This window comes from Mesoplodon densirostris, chromosome 18, assembly GCF_025265405.1.
Source record: "Mesoplodon densirostris isolate mMesDen1 chromosome 18, mMesDen1 primary haplotype, whole genome shotgun sequence".
NCBI lineage: Eukaryota > Metazoa > Chordata > Mammalia > Artiodactyla > Ziphiidae > Mesoplodon > Mesoplodon densirostris.
The window spans coordinates 43,370,294-43,385,844 of NC_082678.1; the positions used below are offsets into that span (position 1 = coordinate 43,370,294).

General features: G+C 60.8%; 1 protein-coding gene across 7 annotated transcripts; it reads left to right on the forward strand.

The window, feature by feature from the left end:
- The first annotated feature begins 455 nt into the window (after positions 1–455).
- PER1 (period circadian regulator 1) lies at positions 456–15,450 on the forward strand. Of its 7 annotated transcripts, none has more exons than XM_060081492.1 (23): positions 456–488; positions 5,825–6,218; positions 6,336–6,434; positions 6,523–6,677; positions 6,771–6,892; positions 6,984–7,185; positions 7,339–7,387; positions 7,528–7,670; positions 8,053–8,131; positions 8,209–8,315; positions 8,501–8,654; positions 8,729–8,837; positions 8,926–9,057; positions 9,510–9,615; positions 9,715–9,886; positions 9,974–10,104; positions 10,306–10,485; positions 11,122–11,355; positions 12,219–12,784; positions 13,207–13,381; positions 13,569–13,758; positions 14,098–14,248; positions 14,657–15,450. In XM_060081492.1, the coding sequence occupies exons 2-23, from the start codon at positions 5,944–5,946 to the stop codon at positions 14,924–14,926; spliced, it is 3,801 nt and encodes a 1,266-aa protein (XP_059937475.1). In that variant the 5' UTR covers positions 456–488; positions 5,825–5,943; the 3' UTR covers positions 14,927–15,450. The 7 variants fall into 7 exon arrangements, with proteins under 7 accessions (XP_059937475.1, XP_059937477.1, XP_059937478.1 ...); XM_060081494.1 differs by lacking the exon at positions 456–488 and adding an exon at positions 764–831; XM_060081495.1 differs by lacking the exon at positions 456–488 and adding an exon at positions 3,647–3,677.
- Positions 15,451–15,551: the final 101 nt, after the last annotated feature.

Here is a 15,551-nt window from a genome sequence, read left to right on the forward strand (position 1 = left end):
AGCGTGTCGTCAAGGAAAATCCCCAGCTTCTAGGTAAACAAGTTGCCGCGTGAGATCGCCCGCACGTGTCCTCTACAGCTCCGGGACCTCTCAGCCTATGAGAAAATTTGGAGGACTGGACTGGCGTCTGCGTCACCGACCTAGGCAGGTCGGGGGACGCTGCCACAGCCAATAAGAACTTCGGAGGTGGATGTGGGCGTGGCTTTCGGTCAGCTTCCAATCAACGTGCTAGGGTGGCCGCTTCCGCACGTGAATCTGTTACTGCTGGTTGGCAAACTTGACCAATGAGAAGAAGAGGGAGGCGGGCGGCGCCAATGGCGGCTGTGCGGGGGCTGGGCGGCCGCACGCGGCGCGGGGCATGGGTCGGCGTCCTTCGGCCAATAAGCTTGAGGGGCGTGGCATCCTGGTCGGCGGGAGGGCCTGGAGAAGCGAAAACAAGTCTCCTTGATCCTAGTTGGGAAGAAATTGGACGGCGTGCGCGCTGAGCGGTAAGTGCTCAGGCGTGGAGGGTGAGGAGCGGCGGTCGGTATGGGTTTTTCCGCGGTAGTTCTGTAAGGAGGGGTGTTAATGCATTGCCGTGAGGGGGATCTTGCAAATGCGTTATCACCGCGGTGGGAGCTCTGATGGTTGCGGGGGAATAGGGGCTGCGAACTCAGCTCTAGAGAGAGGGGAGCGGGAATCCCTGACATCAAATCCCTCAACGCCCTAGGGTCCCTGTACCCCTGACTGCCGCGGGAAGGGGCTCAGAAGCCAGCGAACTGAAGGAGCTGAGAGCCCTGCTCCCAGGGAGGTACCGGACAGGACCCCTGAGAGCCGGTGGGAGACGTTCCAGTGCGTGACTGCTGTTTGGCTAGGTGCCTTAATCACTTGAAATAGGCAGGGGTTCTGAGGCTGGAGAGAGGTCCTGGTAGGGCAGTTGAGAGGGTACCAAAGGGGATACTGTGATTTGAAAAGGGGTGAGGTTATGATTTGTGTGACCCTGAGCTAGCCACATCAGGGCTCTGGATGTCTTTCTCATGTGTAAAGGGGAGGGGTTGGGACTCGGAGCCATCTTTGGGAGTAAACGTGGGGTAGCAACTGTCGGATCCTGAGAGGGAGGATGGGCTTGTGCAGACTGGCTGTACACGTGTCTTCCTGAGCCCCTGGAGGTGAGGAGGCACCAACAGGGTGCTCTGGTATCTGTCTGTACAAGCAACCAGGCCTGTGGTAAAGTGACCTGCAGTAAGGTGGAAGAGTGAGGAAGTGGGGTTCCTAGGAAATCACTGGGGCTGGTTTTCACATGTGAGCATGTGAAAACTGGGACTGTGATGATTTGAAGTGTGTGGAGAATGCAAACTGAATGTCCCAGGGTAGAGGAGAGGTTGGATGGAGTCTGTGTTTTAGGCACCAAAGTTAGAATTGGCTGAGTGTTTGAGAGGCCCAGGTTCCCAGAGCTGGTAACACCTCACAGGTTCCTGAAGGGTAAGAAACCAGAATGACAAGCCATTATCAGAGCTCAGATTTGAGCCGTGGGTCCCATTTGTTAAGAGCCTGAGAACTGATTATGAGGCATTTTAGGCAAGTTTGGTAACTTCTGAGCCTTAGTTGGTCCTTGTGGAATGGGGATAATGATACCTATCTCACAGGATTGTTCTGAAGATTAAATAAGATAATGTATGTAAAGTGCTCAGCGCAATACCTGGGTCATGTTTTTAATTTTTTTTTTTTTTTAGGTAAGAATTGCTATAGGGTGACAAAAGAACAGTGACAGGGTGTAAGATTTATGTGAATGCTGTGGTTGGGAACTATTCTCACATTCTTAAGTTTTTTTGCAAATTTTGGTGACCCCTGCCCCATTTCCCTCTTCCTGGTTCTTGTCTTGAGGCACCAACCCCAAACCTTCATTCCTCCCTTTTCCCTGTCCCAAGATCCAGGCCCCAGGCTGGGCCACTTGCTCTTTCCCAGTTCGAGTTCCTCATCCTAGACCCATTCTCCTCCCTATCCCTCCTCCCTGTCTCTGCTACCATAGTAACAAGAGATTCAGGCTCTGAAGGGGGCCTCAGGGAAGGAGCAAAGGTCTCTTGCAGAACCTGGCCTCCAACTTCCCCGCCCTGGCTTTGGGATCGGGCCAGCAGATGTGTACAGTCTGGGAGAGGGGGAAAGCCAATGCCAGGAGCTGTAGGAGCAAGCCAAGGGGAGGGCGGATGCGAGTCTGGAGAAGAGAGCCAGGCGGGGGAGGGGGGGCACCCCTTCCTCCTAATCCTCTCTCCAGGAATCCCTGGCTTTGGGACAGGACGGCTGTCGTTGGGTTGGGGGGAGGCGCCCAGGCTGGGTGCATGTCCTGGGCTACCAGCCAAAAGAACATGATGTTCCCAAGTTCGCTGGCCGCCGCCCTCTCGGGCTGGCCGCCTCCCAAACCGCTGCCTCTCCAGCCTCCCTGCCCCACATTCCCCGGCTGCCTCGCCCCGCCCCCTTCCTCCGCTTTGACGTCACCGCCGCCTCCCGCCCCCTCTCCTCCATTGACGGCAGCAGGGTCTGGTTACTGTGGGGACCGTGAGGCAGGATCCTGATTAGGGCCTTGAGAGCTGCAGGAGCGCTGGACCCTTTTGTCTACGCAAAAGAAAAATATGGAGGTGGAGGTGGAGAGCAAGGATCGCCTGTGTCGGGGGAGATCACATCTAGAGCCCTAAGGAGTGCTGAGGAAGAAGAAAAAGGATGTTTCCAGAGAAGAGGTGTCTGAAAAGGAGACAAGGGACTGGGCCACAGTATATGAGTTGGGGGGACATTTTCAAGGAGAGAAGACTGAGAATCCAGGCTCCTCAATCCTTTATTTCCTGTGTTTTCCTGCTTTGGTTTTTCTGGGTTATTCTGTAAGCTTTTCCACAGAGCCCTGACCCTGCCCACCCCTCCCCACCCCCCATGGGGAACACAATTGTTAAGGAAAGCTTAGGCCACGTGACAGTGAGGCGTGTGCACCCACGCTGATTACCTCAGCATCAGCCTCTTCACTTGCCACCCACGTTTCCAGGGAGCCCTGAGAGGAACTACACATCAGTCTTGGATGGAGGGGGTCTGTGTAACTGCAGCTCTTTGCGGCCCAAGCTGGCACTTTATTCCCCCAAATTAGGACTCGGTGTTCTGCTTCTTGCTCTTAAAAAAAAAAAAATTATAATTTCCAGCTCCTTCTCTATTACTGAGGCCCCTCCCCCTCCCCTAGCTCTAGTTACAAAGTCACCATGTTTATGATCACCTACTGTGTGTCAGGTTCTCTCCTGGGGGCTGCGGAATACAGTTAAGGAGACAGATGATGAGGTCCTTGGCTTTCTCTTCTCCTTGCAGTGGGGACCTGAAGCCCTTGCCACCCCACCTTTCTCTGTCTAAGGTTTCTTCTCTCAGCCACTGCTTTGTTCCCCTGGAGCCCTGGCTGCCTGGCCCCTACTTTTGGTGCAGCCGTAGCTGTGGGTGGCTGCATCCTCAGGAGAGAAGGACTAGTTACCACGTAGGTTGCCCGGTGACCTTTTCTCTGATTGGCCATGGAAACACCTGCCATTGTTTCCCTTCACAGCTCCTGTTGGCTCTGGCTGCCCCTTCTATTGTTTGCATCCTTCCCCCCACTCCACCCCCTCCTCAGATGTGGACCCTCGATTGCCCTCCTCCTAGCTGTCCACAGGATTTGAAGTGTGAGAGGACGGGATTGGGTAAAATGGCTTTATTGTGATGACAAGGCTGGGGAGGGGAACCTAGGAAAGGCCAAGCTGGGTTTTCTGTCCATCTCCTTCCAGGGACCAGCTGCCTCATCCAGCTTGGCCCACCTCCTAAGGTCTGCATTCTTTCTGCCCACCCCTGGCAAGGCCAGGGTGTCCCGTTGTGCAAGGCTGGTCAGTTCAGGAAGTAGAGTTCTCTTAAATACCTACTGTGGCCCTGGTGTTTTCGCTGAAGAGGGACAGCTTACCTCCCCTCCCTTCCCCTCCCCTCCCTTCCATTATTTACTGTACAAGGCGTCCCGCGCCCATTGGCTGGGCTGTGGTGTCTGGGGCCCTTCAGCCCAGCGCCAGCACCCAGATCCACGTGCGCCCGTGTGTGTGACACAGCCCTGACCTCAGTGGGGGCCAGTAGCCAATCAGGCGCCGGGACGAGATCCCCCAGCCAATTGGGGGCGGGGCCTGCGGCTCCGCCGGCAGGAGGCCAATGAGGGGCAGCGCCTGGCGTTATGCAACCCGCCTCCTGGCCCCGCGGAGCTTGCACTCGGCTGCGGGCTGCAACGGCGGCGGGGAGGCGGCCGGAGGGCGCTCGCGCGGCCAGGTAAGCATCTCCGCGGCCACCCCAGGGGCCGGTCTTCGGCCCGGAGCCGGACTGCCGCCACTTCCAGCCTGATGGGCCGCTTTCGGCCCGGGCGCTCAGACGGCACACCAATAATCCGCCTTCCTTGCCGTTGTCCACCCTCTCCCTGTCCCCGGGGACCTAGGTATTCCTCACAATCCTGCACTGGGCGTCCGCACTCCTGACCAGCCTACCTTACCTCCAGTTTTGCCCCCAGCTCCCAGCTGCCCCGGCCCCACACCTGACCCTCATCAGGCATGGCCCATGCTGCCTTTGTCACTCAGGGGTCCCCGGTTTTGCCCCAGCACCAGGACCCCTCCGGGCTTTCCGCGCTTCCCGCGCTCCCTCTTCCAGTCCCTGGCCTCGCGCCGGCTGTGATGTCAGCCCGGTTCAAACTGGAACATCTCGTTCCCGGTGCTAGTTCCTGCTGTTGGCCACAGCCTTCCCTTTTCTCCTGAAGCTCAGAAAATACTCTGAGGTTGGGGGTGTGGTTGGAGGGAGAGTAAGGGAACAGCCGTCTGCTGGCCTTTGTCCGTCCCTTGGTCAGAGCAGAGTGTGTCTGCTTCGGATGGGTGTGTGTGGGGGGGTGGCGGTGGTGGCGGGTGTATAGAAAAGTAGGGGACCGAAGAGAGAGGATTCCTGGGTTCCTGACAATGGCAGGCCTCGGTCCTGGGGGGTCGGGAGAAGGTGCAGGGGCCAGAGGAGGAAAGGCTGTGTTGTCTTGACCAAAATGATTGGGATCCTGGCGAGCGCCAGTCTAAGGGCTTTTGCGCGGAGGGCGGTGGTGGTTGTGTTTTGCCCTGGGGAGCAAGGCCAGCCTCTGAAACCCCGATGGCTGCCCCTCTTCCTAGGGCCACTCGGCGCTCCGGGGACTGGGGATCTATTAGAGGTGGGCGACCCCTGGTCGCGCTTGCGAGTGCAGGAGTGTGTCGTTCCCCCGTTTCCGCCGAGAAATGGGGGAGGGGTCGCCCCCCGCCCTCTTGCGGGCCCTCCAGCAACCGCTGAGCTCAGCTGCTGACGTCGGTTTCCCTGGCGACCGCAGTGGCGGCGGAAGCGCGTGTTGGGGCCGCGCAAGTCCGCGCGCATGTGCGGCGGAGGTGGCACCGCCCCCGGATAAAATTAGCCCGGAGGCCTAAATATAGAAGGCGGCAGGCTCGCCCCCTGCTCCGAGGCCTTGGAGTTCCAGGCGGAGTGGGGGCCTGCTGGGAATTTGGCGATGGGAAGTATCCAGGCTGTGGCTCACAGCTGAAGTTCTTTCTAGTCGACCGCTTAGGTATTACCTCCCCAGGCCACGCTGGCAGGGGATGTGGGAGAAGGACCAAGAGAGGCCCCTTTCCACCTGCAGCCCCCGACCCACCCCCACCCCCCGCACCGTACGCGGACAGGAAACAGAAATTGCTTAGGCTCCATATTGGAAGCCTGGGTCCCAGGAGCGTGGGGGCCTGAAAGGGAGGGTCTGAATGAAACCGGCAGGTGTTGTAAATTTACAGCCCAGGTTTTTCTCCTTCTTGGTCTCTCTTTTCAGGCGCTGGCTGTGATCAAACTTAGCTCTCTGAGGCTTGAGTCTCCCACCTCACTCCTCCCGGCCCCCTCGTGGTGGCCTCTCCGCCTTCCCTGTTCTCCTGTCCTCCCCATGGCCCAGACATGAGCGGCCCCCTTGAAGGGGCTGATGGGGGAGGGGACCCCAGGCCGGGGGAATCCTTTTGTCCTGGAGGGGCTCCATCCCCTGGGTCTCCACAGCATCGACCTTGTCCTGGCCCCAGCCTGGCTGACGACACGGATGCCAACAGCAATGGCTCCAGCGGCAATGAGTCCAATGGACCGGAGTCCAGGGGTGCATCTCAGCGGAGCTTACATAGCTCTTCCTCTGGCAATGGCAAGGACTCGGCCCTGCTGGACACCACTGAAAGCAGCAAGAGGTGTGTTTGGATGGGTTGCAGGTGCTAGGAGTGGTCTTTTGAGCAGACTGAGCTGGGAGACAGGCCCGTGCTGCTGGCCACTTTCTCCTCATCTTGGGTCTGTTGCTTCTCCCCTAGCACAAACTCTCAGAGCCCATCCCCACCCAGCAGTTCCATTGCCTACAGCCTCCTGAGTGCCAGCTCAGAACAGGACAACCCGTCTACCAGTGGCTGCAGGTTCGTGGGGTGAGGGCTGGGGGAAAGGGCTGGGGGCCACGCTCTGGGGCTAATGCCTATACCCGCTCCCTCCCTGTGGGCCCTGCAGCAGTGAACAGTCAGCTCGGGCAAGGACCCAGAAAGAACTCATGACAGCGCTGCGGGAGCTCAAGCTTCGGCTGCCACCAGAGCGCAGGGGCAAGGGCCGCTCTGGGACCCTGGCCACGCTGCAGTACGCACTGGCCTGTGTCAAGCAGGTGCAAGGTGAGTGGTGCTTCCTGGGAGGGTAATGGTCAGGTCCTGGGCTACTACCATGGGGACAGTCTCCCTAAGTGTGCCGCTGCCCACACCCCGCAGCCAACCAGGAATACTACCAGCAGTGGAGCCTGGAGGAGGGCGAGCCTTGTGCCATGGACATGTCCACCTACACTCTGGAGGAACTGGAGCACATCACATCTGAGTACACGCTTCGCAACCAGGTCAGCGCAGCCCAGCCTCTGTATCCCGATGCACCCCCAGCCCCACTCCCACAGCTCCTGAACCTGCTCTTGTGTTTGCTTTCTCGCCTAGGATACCTTCTCCGTGGCTGTCTCCTTCCTGACAGGCCGCATCGTCTACATTTCTGAGCAGGCAGGTATCCTGCTGCGCTGCAAGCAGGATGTGTTCCGCGGTGCCCGCTTCTCAGAGCTCCTGGCTCCCCAGGATGTGGGCGTCTTCTATGGTTCCACTGCCCCATCTCGCCTGCCCACCTGGGGCACGGGGGCCTCGGCAGGTGAGGTCTCCAAGTGCTTGGGGGGAGGGATGAGCAGTTCCAGGAAGCACCTGCCATGAGGGGCCAGGGGCCCCAGGCTTTTCCTTGCTGGGTTCTTCTCAGCCCAGGGAGGGGACGGGGAGCTGTGCTCACTGCCCTCCTGGTCTGTCTCAGGTTCAGGCCTCAAGGACTTCACCCAGAAGTCTGTCTTCTGCCGTATCAGGTAGGCAGAGGACGTGGGAGCAGACCCCTTGCACCTCCCACACCCCCTGTCTTTCTTTGCTGTGTGGCCCATGACCTTGAGGTGGGGGGTGGGTGGCTCTTCACTGACAGTCCCTAATGCCTCTTTCTCTTCCTTGCTAGAGGGGGTCCTGACCGAGATCCAGGGCCTCGGTACCAGCCATTCCGCCTAACCCCATATGTGACCAAGATCCGGGTCTCTGATGGGGCCCCTGCACAGCTGTGCTGCCTGCTAATCGCAGAGCGCATCCACTCTGGTTATGAAGGTGGGCGGGCCAGGGGCCTGGCCTGGTTGGGGTATGAGGAAGGGGGCCTTCTCTAGGCTGGGGGTGAGGCAGGACAGGAGTGTGGAAGACAGTTTTGGAACACAGAAGGTATTGTTAGAATGAGCATGTGAACGCCCCTTTAGAGGTAGAGTTGGATGAGAGCCCTAACCTAGGAGAAGGCAAAGGAGAGTACCTTGGTTTTCAGTTTCATTATTGGCATGGGGCACAAAGATTGTCCAGACCATCTTTGTAGGCTAGAGGGCCCAGGGCAGAGCTGTGGAGAGAACTGTCTGCCAGCCAGCCTGGGCCTGAGGCAGCATGGAGGGCTGAGGAGCTGGACCATTCTGGATGAAATCCAATGGCCACGCTTTCTGTGCCTCAGCTCCCCGGATTCCCCCGGACAAGAGGATCTTCACTACGAGGCACACGCCCAGCTGCCTCTTCCAGGATGTGGATGAAAGGTGAGGTCAGGACCTGGAGGAAAAGGAGGTGTCCATGGCCGAGGCTTTGGCCATTCTGATGCCTCCTGTCATTTCAGGGCCGCCCCGTTGCTGGGCTACCTCCCCCAGGACCTCCTGGGGGCCCCAGTGCTCCTTTTCCTGCATCCCGAGGACCGACCCCTCATGTTGGCCATCCACAAGAAGAGTGAGTTCCTTTCATCCTGCACTCCCTTCCGGCTGTCTCCAGGGCTTCCTAACAGCTGTCCTTGTGGTTGTGTCTTTCAGCGCCTTGGTCTCTTGGATTTGGTGGGGGGGCGGCTCCACGGGGCTCCGCCACCTTACTTAGCTCTCCCTCCCACTGACCCGCACCTCATTTCCCACTCCCTTCAGTCCTGCAGCTGGCTGGCCAGCCCTTTGACCACTCCCCTATCCGCTTCTGCGCCCGGAATGGGGAGTATGTCACCATGGACACCAGCTGGGCTGGCTTTGTGCACCCCTGGAGCCGAAAGGTGGCCTTTGTGTTGGGCCGCCACAAAGTACGCACGTAAGTGGGTGGTGCCCTGGAGGGCGGGCCAGTGTGGAGGGGGCAGGGCTCAGCTCATCCTTCCCACCCTTCAGGGCGCCCCTGAATGAAGACGTGTTCACTCCCCCAGTCCCCAGCCCCGCTCTCTCCCTGGACCCTGACATCCAGGAGCTCTCTGAGCAGATCCACCGGCTGCTGTTACAGGTGAGAGTTGAGGGGAGGGGGCTTGGGAATGAGGAAGGGGTGCAGAACAGGGCCGTGGACATCTGACCTGTCGCTCTCCCTGCCTCAGCCTGTGCACAGCCCCAGCCCTACAGGGTTCTGTGGAGTTGGCCCGGTGACTTCCCCAGGCCCTCTCCTCAGCCCTGGCTCCTCCAGTGCCAGCAATGGGGGTGACGCCGAGGGACCTGGGCCTCCTGCACCGGTGAGTGCCTCTCTGCCACTTCACCCCTTTAGTCCCCCATCCCCTTGTTCTCAGAGTCAGCACTGCCAAGCCCAGAGGAGCCTTGTCCACTTCCTTTTCTTTCTCGCCCTGCTCTCATCGTGATCTCCTCTCCACGCATCCCCACTGGGGCCTTTTTCTTTTTTTTTTTTTTTTTTGCGGTACGCGGGCCTCTCGCTGTTGTGGCCTCTCCCGTTGTGGAGCACAGGCTCCGGACGCGCAGGCTCAGCGGCCATGGCTCACGGGCCCAGCCGCTCCGCGGCATGTGGGATCTTCCCGGACCGGTGCACGAACCCGTGTCCCCTGCATCGGCAGGCGGACTCTCAACCACTGTGCCACCAGGGAAGCCTTGGGGCCTTTTTCTTGCGCTACGCCCTGGGCTCCCCAGGCTGGCCACGACCCCCCCCAATGCTGCCCACTGCCCTGCCCCACAGGTGACGTTCCAGCAGATCTGTAAGGATGTGCACCTGGTGAAGCATCAGGGGCAGCAGCTTTTTATTGAGTCCCGGGCCCGCCCTCTGCCCCGGCCCCGCGTCCCTGGTGAGTTGGTGAGGGTGTGGGTGAGGAGTGAGACCTGGGGCGGGGCGGGTCCCATGACCCTCAGCCCAACCCAGAGGAGCTCTTCTCTCCTCGGCCCAGCTACAGGCACATTCAAGGCCAAGGCCCTTCCCTGCCAATCCGCAGACCCAGAGTTGGAGGTGGCACCTGCTCCGATCCAGGCCCCACTAGCCTTGGCTCCTGAGGAGGCTGAGCGGAAAGAAGCCTCCAGTTGCTCCTACCAGCAGATCAACTGCCTGGACAGCATCCTCAGGTAAGGCCATCGTGGCCCCTTCTCCCGCTTGGGCCCCGGCCCCGCCCCACCCAGGCGCTGCCCTCATGTCCTCTGGTGCTTCCTCAGGTACCTGGAGAGCTGCAACCTCCCCAGCACGACCAAGCGCAAATGCACCTCCTCCTCCTCCTGCACCGCCTCTTCGGCCTCCGACGAGGACAGGCAGCGGGCGGGCGCAGTCTCTGCGGGGGCCGAGAAAGGTGAAGAGCCAGGCCGTCCTGCCTCCACCACCCTGTCCTCTGTTCCTGCGTCTGCATTTCTGTCTTTGGGGCCCCACCTCACTCTGTCCTGTCCCCCCCAGCCTCCAGATATCCATGCTCCTCTCTCTCCCCACCCGCACTGGGGTTTCCTCTCCCAGCCTCCCAGCGGGGCAGTAACTGGCACCATCTCTCTCCGTACAGATCCAGCGGCAGTGCTATCTGGGGAGGGGGCCGCCCCTCTGAAGGAGCCGGTGGTGGGAGGAGGCGCTCTGAGCCCACTCGCCCTGGCCAATAAGGCGGAGAGTGTGGTGTCCGTCACCAGTCAGTGTAGCTTCAGCTCCACCATCGTCCATGTGGGAGACAAGAAGCCCCCGGAATCGGGTATGGGCGTGGCTGAGGGGGGCGGTGCCCGGGCTCCATCTGGTCCCCCAGCCAGCGTCCCCCCCTTTCCGGCTGCCTTCTCCCGCCCTCTGGTTCCTGATGGAGAGAAGGAGGCCCCCATCTTAGTTAGCTCAGGGCTGCCGCTTCTTGCTCTCCACCCGCCCGCCAGCCCCTGCCACCTTGTCTGTCCCTCATCCTGCTTCGTGTGTTCTTACTGTCAGTTTACACACAAAGTCTGGGGTGTAGTTCAACCTGAGGTGCTGCCCACAGAGGGTCTGAGGCAGGGACTGTTGAAACGCCCTGAAGGTCTTCCTGGGCATTGACCTGGAAAACGAGCGAGGGAAGTGCGAGGTGTGGGCTTCCCTTCCGAGGAAAGTCACGGGGGGTCATCCTAGGGTAGTGCCACTGGCGGGGACCGAGTATCCTTTCTTACCCTGGGACGGCTTTACACGAGGAAGAAGGCCCAGAGCCAGTTCTCGCTGGGGAGGTGGCCAAGAGATGCAGGGGAGGTCCAGGCTCGGCCGCAGGACGGAGGCCAGGGCTTTGGCTAAGCTGCTGGACATGGAGGGTGCCGTGTGGTGTGGTGCGCTAACAGTTAAGGTGATTCTGACCTTTCCCCTGTCTCATCTTCCTCAGACATCATCATGCTGGAGGACCTGCCTGGCCTGCCTCCCGGCCCAGCTCCCAGCCCAGCCCCCAGCCCCACGGTGGCCCCTGACCCAGCCACAGGTGCCTACCGGCCGGTGGGCCTGACCAAGGCTGTGCTGTCCCTGCACACCCAGAAGGAGGAGCAGGCCTTCCTCAGCCGTTTCCGCGACCTTGGCAGGCTGCGTGGACTTGACGGCTCCTCCACGGCCCCCTCGGCCCCCGGTGAGTCGGGTAGCCACCTGCTTGCGGCCTGGTCTAGGACCAGACTGCCAGGGGAGGGGTTCTTGAGGGAGGTCCTTGTGCTCCAGGGACCCAGGCTCTTGCCACCTTCACCACCGGGGCCCTGCCTAGGGACGGCCCCTCGCTAGCTTCTCCCCAGTGGGGGGGGTCCAGGCTGCCGCCAGAGGAGGGCAGCACTGAGACAGGCAGGCAGAGGCGCTGCTCCAGGTAAGCCACTCCAGGCCCAGTCTGGGGGCAGGGGCAGGAAGAGAGCCCACTCAGGACTCAGTTGCCACTGACTGGGAGATCTGTGTAGGCCGGCAGGGAGGACTGGGACGACTTCGGGTGGGGGCAGGGCTTCAAGGGCAGACGGCAGCCCTCCAGGTGCCTGAGGGAGGCCCCCTGCAGGTGGGCACAGGGCTTGGGACTGGGCTTTCCCGCCCACCTTGGCTCCATCATGAGCCACGCGGAGCACGGCCCCACTGGCAGGTTGTCGCCTAGGCTGGCAGTGCCTGCTGGAGTTTGGTGGCTGGACCGGACCGGAGCCACCTGCCCACTCGTCCACGACCTCGCCTGCTTCCTGTCCACCAGCAGGCCTCGGTCTTCTGCACACCCCCAGCACCCCGCCTCGTGTAACCTCTCCTTCCCCGGCCGCTTTGTCAGTGAATCCCGCGTCCCTGTGACTCTTCCCTGAAGGTCCCCCCACCTCCCCAGAGTCTCCTCTGTTACATGTGGGCCAGGGAGGCAGACTCTCTGGGGCCTTCGCCTACCCTCTCCTTGGTCTGAGTGGCAGGGCAGCCGGCCCGGGTGGCAGGGGCGCTAACCCCCAGGTCGAGGGCCTTGCTCACCCTCATCTCTCCCCTCAGGCTGCCGCCATGGCCCCGCGGCCCCCGGCCGCCGCCACCACTGCCGATCCAAAGCCAAGCGCTCCCGCCAGCACCCGACCCCTCAGGCCGAAGCCCCCTGCCACGTCTCCCACCCGTCCCCTGTGCCATCCTCTGCCCCCTGGCCCCCACCACCAGCCACACCGCCCTTCCCGGCTGTGGTCCAGCCCTGCCCCGTCCCCGCGTTCTCCCCCAGAGGAGGCCCCCAGCCTCTCCCTCCTGCACCCACATCTGTGTCTCCTGCAGCTTTCTCTGCCCCGCTGGTGACCCCAGTGGTGGCCTTGGTGCTCCCTAACTATCTCTTCCCTGCCCCACCCACCTACCCCTGTGGGGCACCCCAGACCCCCGCCTCCCACTCCCCTTCTCCGTCCCTGCCCCTGCCGCCCCCCAGCCCTCCCCGCCTCCCCGACTCTCCGCTCTTCAACTCGAGATGCAGCTCCCCGCTCCAGCTAAATCTGCTGCAGCTTGAGGAGCCCCCCCGTGTCGAGGGGAGTAGTGCTGGGCGCCCCCCTCCCAGTGAGGAGACTGCGGACCCAGCGGCCAGACCTGTGAGCACCGAGGCCCGCCCCCATCCTCTTACGGCCCCCACGCGGCCCTCTCCCCCGCTCCTCCCATCGTGCTTCCTCCTGCCCCCTGCCCACCTGGCGTCCCCAGAGGGTGGTGTCGTGGGGTGGGAGGCCCCAGCTGCGTTTCTGAATGAGGAAGAAATCAGCTGCCTCGTCTGTGAAGTGGGGACAGGCCTGTCTGACAGGTGGCGAGGACATCCCCAAAACTTCTGAGAGTGCCTCTGCCGCTTGGAAAGGGTCCAGCGTCACGGCGCTACTCTTCGCCAGCTCTCTTGTCACTCAGCCTGGGCCCACTGTTACGGAGTGGGAATAGGCCGCTGTGTTGGGTGCGCCCCCAGCCAGAGGCAGCAGTTGAAGGGAGGCCTGGGTGCTGATCCCTTAACCCCGCCCCTCCCCTCCCCCAGGTGGAGATAACCGAGTCCTCCAACCAGGATGCGCTCTCGGGCTCCAGCGACCTGCTGGAGTTGCTGCTGCAGGAGGACTCGCGCTCTGGCACGGGCTCTGCTGCCTCAGGCTCCTTGGGCTCTGGGTCTGGTTCAGGCTCCCATGAGGGGAGCAGCACCTCAGCCAGCATCACGCGTGAGTGCCCCGCCTCCCACAACACCTCCCGGGGTAGGACAGTGTCTGGGGGGTTGGGAGGCCAGGCCCTACTTGGCCTGAGCAGCCTGGGCCCCTGCCCTGCTTCCTAAGGCCAGTGGGCTTGAGCGAGGCCTGGTGGAGCGCCGGTCGGCCTGACTCTGTTGGTTGCCCGCCCCTTACTCTACAGGCAGCAGTCAGAGCAGCCACACGAGCAAGTACTTCGGCAGCATCGATTCTTCCGAGGCTGAGGCTGGGGCTGCCCAGGCCGGGGCTGAGCCCGGGGACCAGGTCATTAAGTACGTGCTCCAGGATCCCATCTGGCTGCTCATGGCCAATGCTGACCAGCATGTCATGATGACCTATCAGGTGCCCTCCAGGTGAGGACTTTCAGGGACCTCCTCTGCCTCTTTTTCAAAGGAGTGGGGAGGCTGGCGGCCCACCCTCACTCTGCAGCTAACTTGAGGTTTTTTTTCTGGGCCTGTCTCTGCCCTGGGGCTTTCCTGTTCTGCCCTCCGCCCCTTGGAGCCCCATCATGAGTCAGGCTGAGGGCAGCTTTCCTGGTCTTGGAAGGCCTGAATTCCCGGAGCACCGGTTCAGGGGAGGAGCATGAGGCAGTGAGTGGGGAGCTGGGGAGTTGAGGTAAAGGAAAAATGCCAGCCTCGTGGGCCCTGGCCCCAGCTCCCATTCTCTGCCTCCTGAACCCCTTCCTGGAGCAGGGACATGGCCTCTGTGCTGAAGCAGGACCGGGAGCGGCTCCGGGCTATGCAGAAGCAGCAGCCTCGGTTCTCGGAGGACCAGCGGAGGGAACTGGGTGCTGTGCACTCCTGGGTCCGGAAGGGTCAGCTGCCTCGGGCCCTTGATGTGATGGTGAGAAGAGAAGTCTAGGCCAGGAGGGAGAAGAAGGAATTAAGCTCAAGTTGAAAGGGTGGAGGCTAAGGGCTGATCCCCTCATTGTTCCTGGATCATTAATTCTGAAGGATGTTCATTCTACTAAGTTTGCTGCTGGGTTATTTAGTGTTAAACCACGTGTGCTTTTGTAGACCTTTTCTCGGCCAATCTTATGCTAATGTATATTGTGATTGTCCCCTTGTGGGGTCTGGATACAGGGTACAATGCATTTTCCAATCTTGCTGACCCCATGCGCATCCGTATGGATTAATGTTTCTTGGGCATACACTTTGGGAAGTACTCTTGAGTTGGGAACAAGGGGAGCTGGGGTGGCAGGTCAGCAGTGAGAACTCTGCCTGACTCACTCATATCCTTCCTTTCTCCAAGGCCTGTGTGGATTGCGGTAGCAGCACCCAAGACCCTGGCCACCCTGGTGACCCACTCTTCTCGGAAATGGATGGACTGGGGCTGGAGCCCATGGAGGAGGGTGGAGGCGAAGGGGGTGGCGGTGGTGGTGAGGGTGAGGGCGGTGATGAGGCCCAGGCCCAAGCTGGGGCCACGGTCTCAAGCTCTCAGGACCTGGCCATGGAGGAGGAGGAACAAGGTGGGAACTCATCCAGTCCAGCCTTACCTGCCGCAGAAAATGGCACCAGCTAGACTACATTTGGGGCCACCTCCGGGAATGCATGAGAAGCTTCCTTCTCCCATGTCCCAACTCGCAGAACTCAGATGTGGCTGGACCAACCAATAGAAAACTGTCCTGGCTTCTCCCGCTGTAGGGGGTGTGGGACCTCCCCCCATCAGCAGCCCAGGATCCAGGGGCTGCCTCTGGCCTCTTAGAGAACAGAGGGTGGCGCTCTTTAGCCCAGCCCAGAGAAGCCGCACCTCCCATCCCTGCTGAGGAGTCGTTCCTTCCCCTGGACAAGGTTGCTGACAAGCTGCTTAAGTGGTTCTCCAAGCCCCAGCTGAGCCGGAGTCCCTGTCCCTGAGGGTTGGGGCTGCGTTTATTTATTGGGGTAGCCAGCCCTCTGAGGCCCAAGCAGGACCCAGTGGTCCAGACCCCTAGCTGCTCCGGGGTGGGGGAGGTTGGTGGACCATGGAGTCCCTGGTGCTGCCCCTCAGGTGGGACCCAGGTGTTCTCAGCTGTACCCTCTACCGATGACATTTGTGTTTTTGATATCGTGTCTGTTATTTTCTAATATAAAAAAAAAATACCAGGACTTTGTGGAATGAACTTTGGGGGTTGGGTTAGGGGAGCTCTTTTTGGGGAGGTGTGGCACCC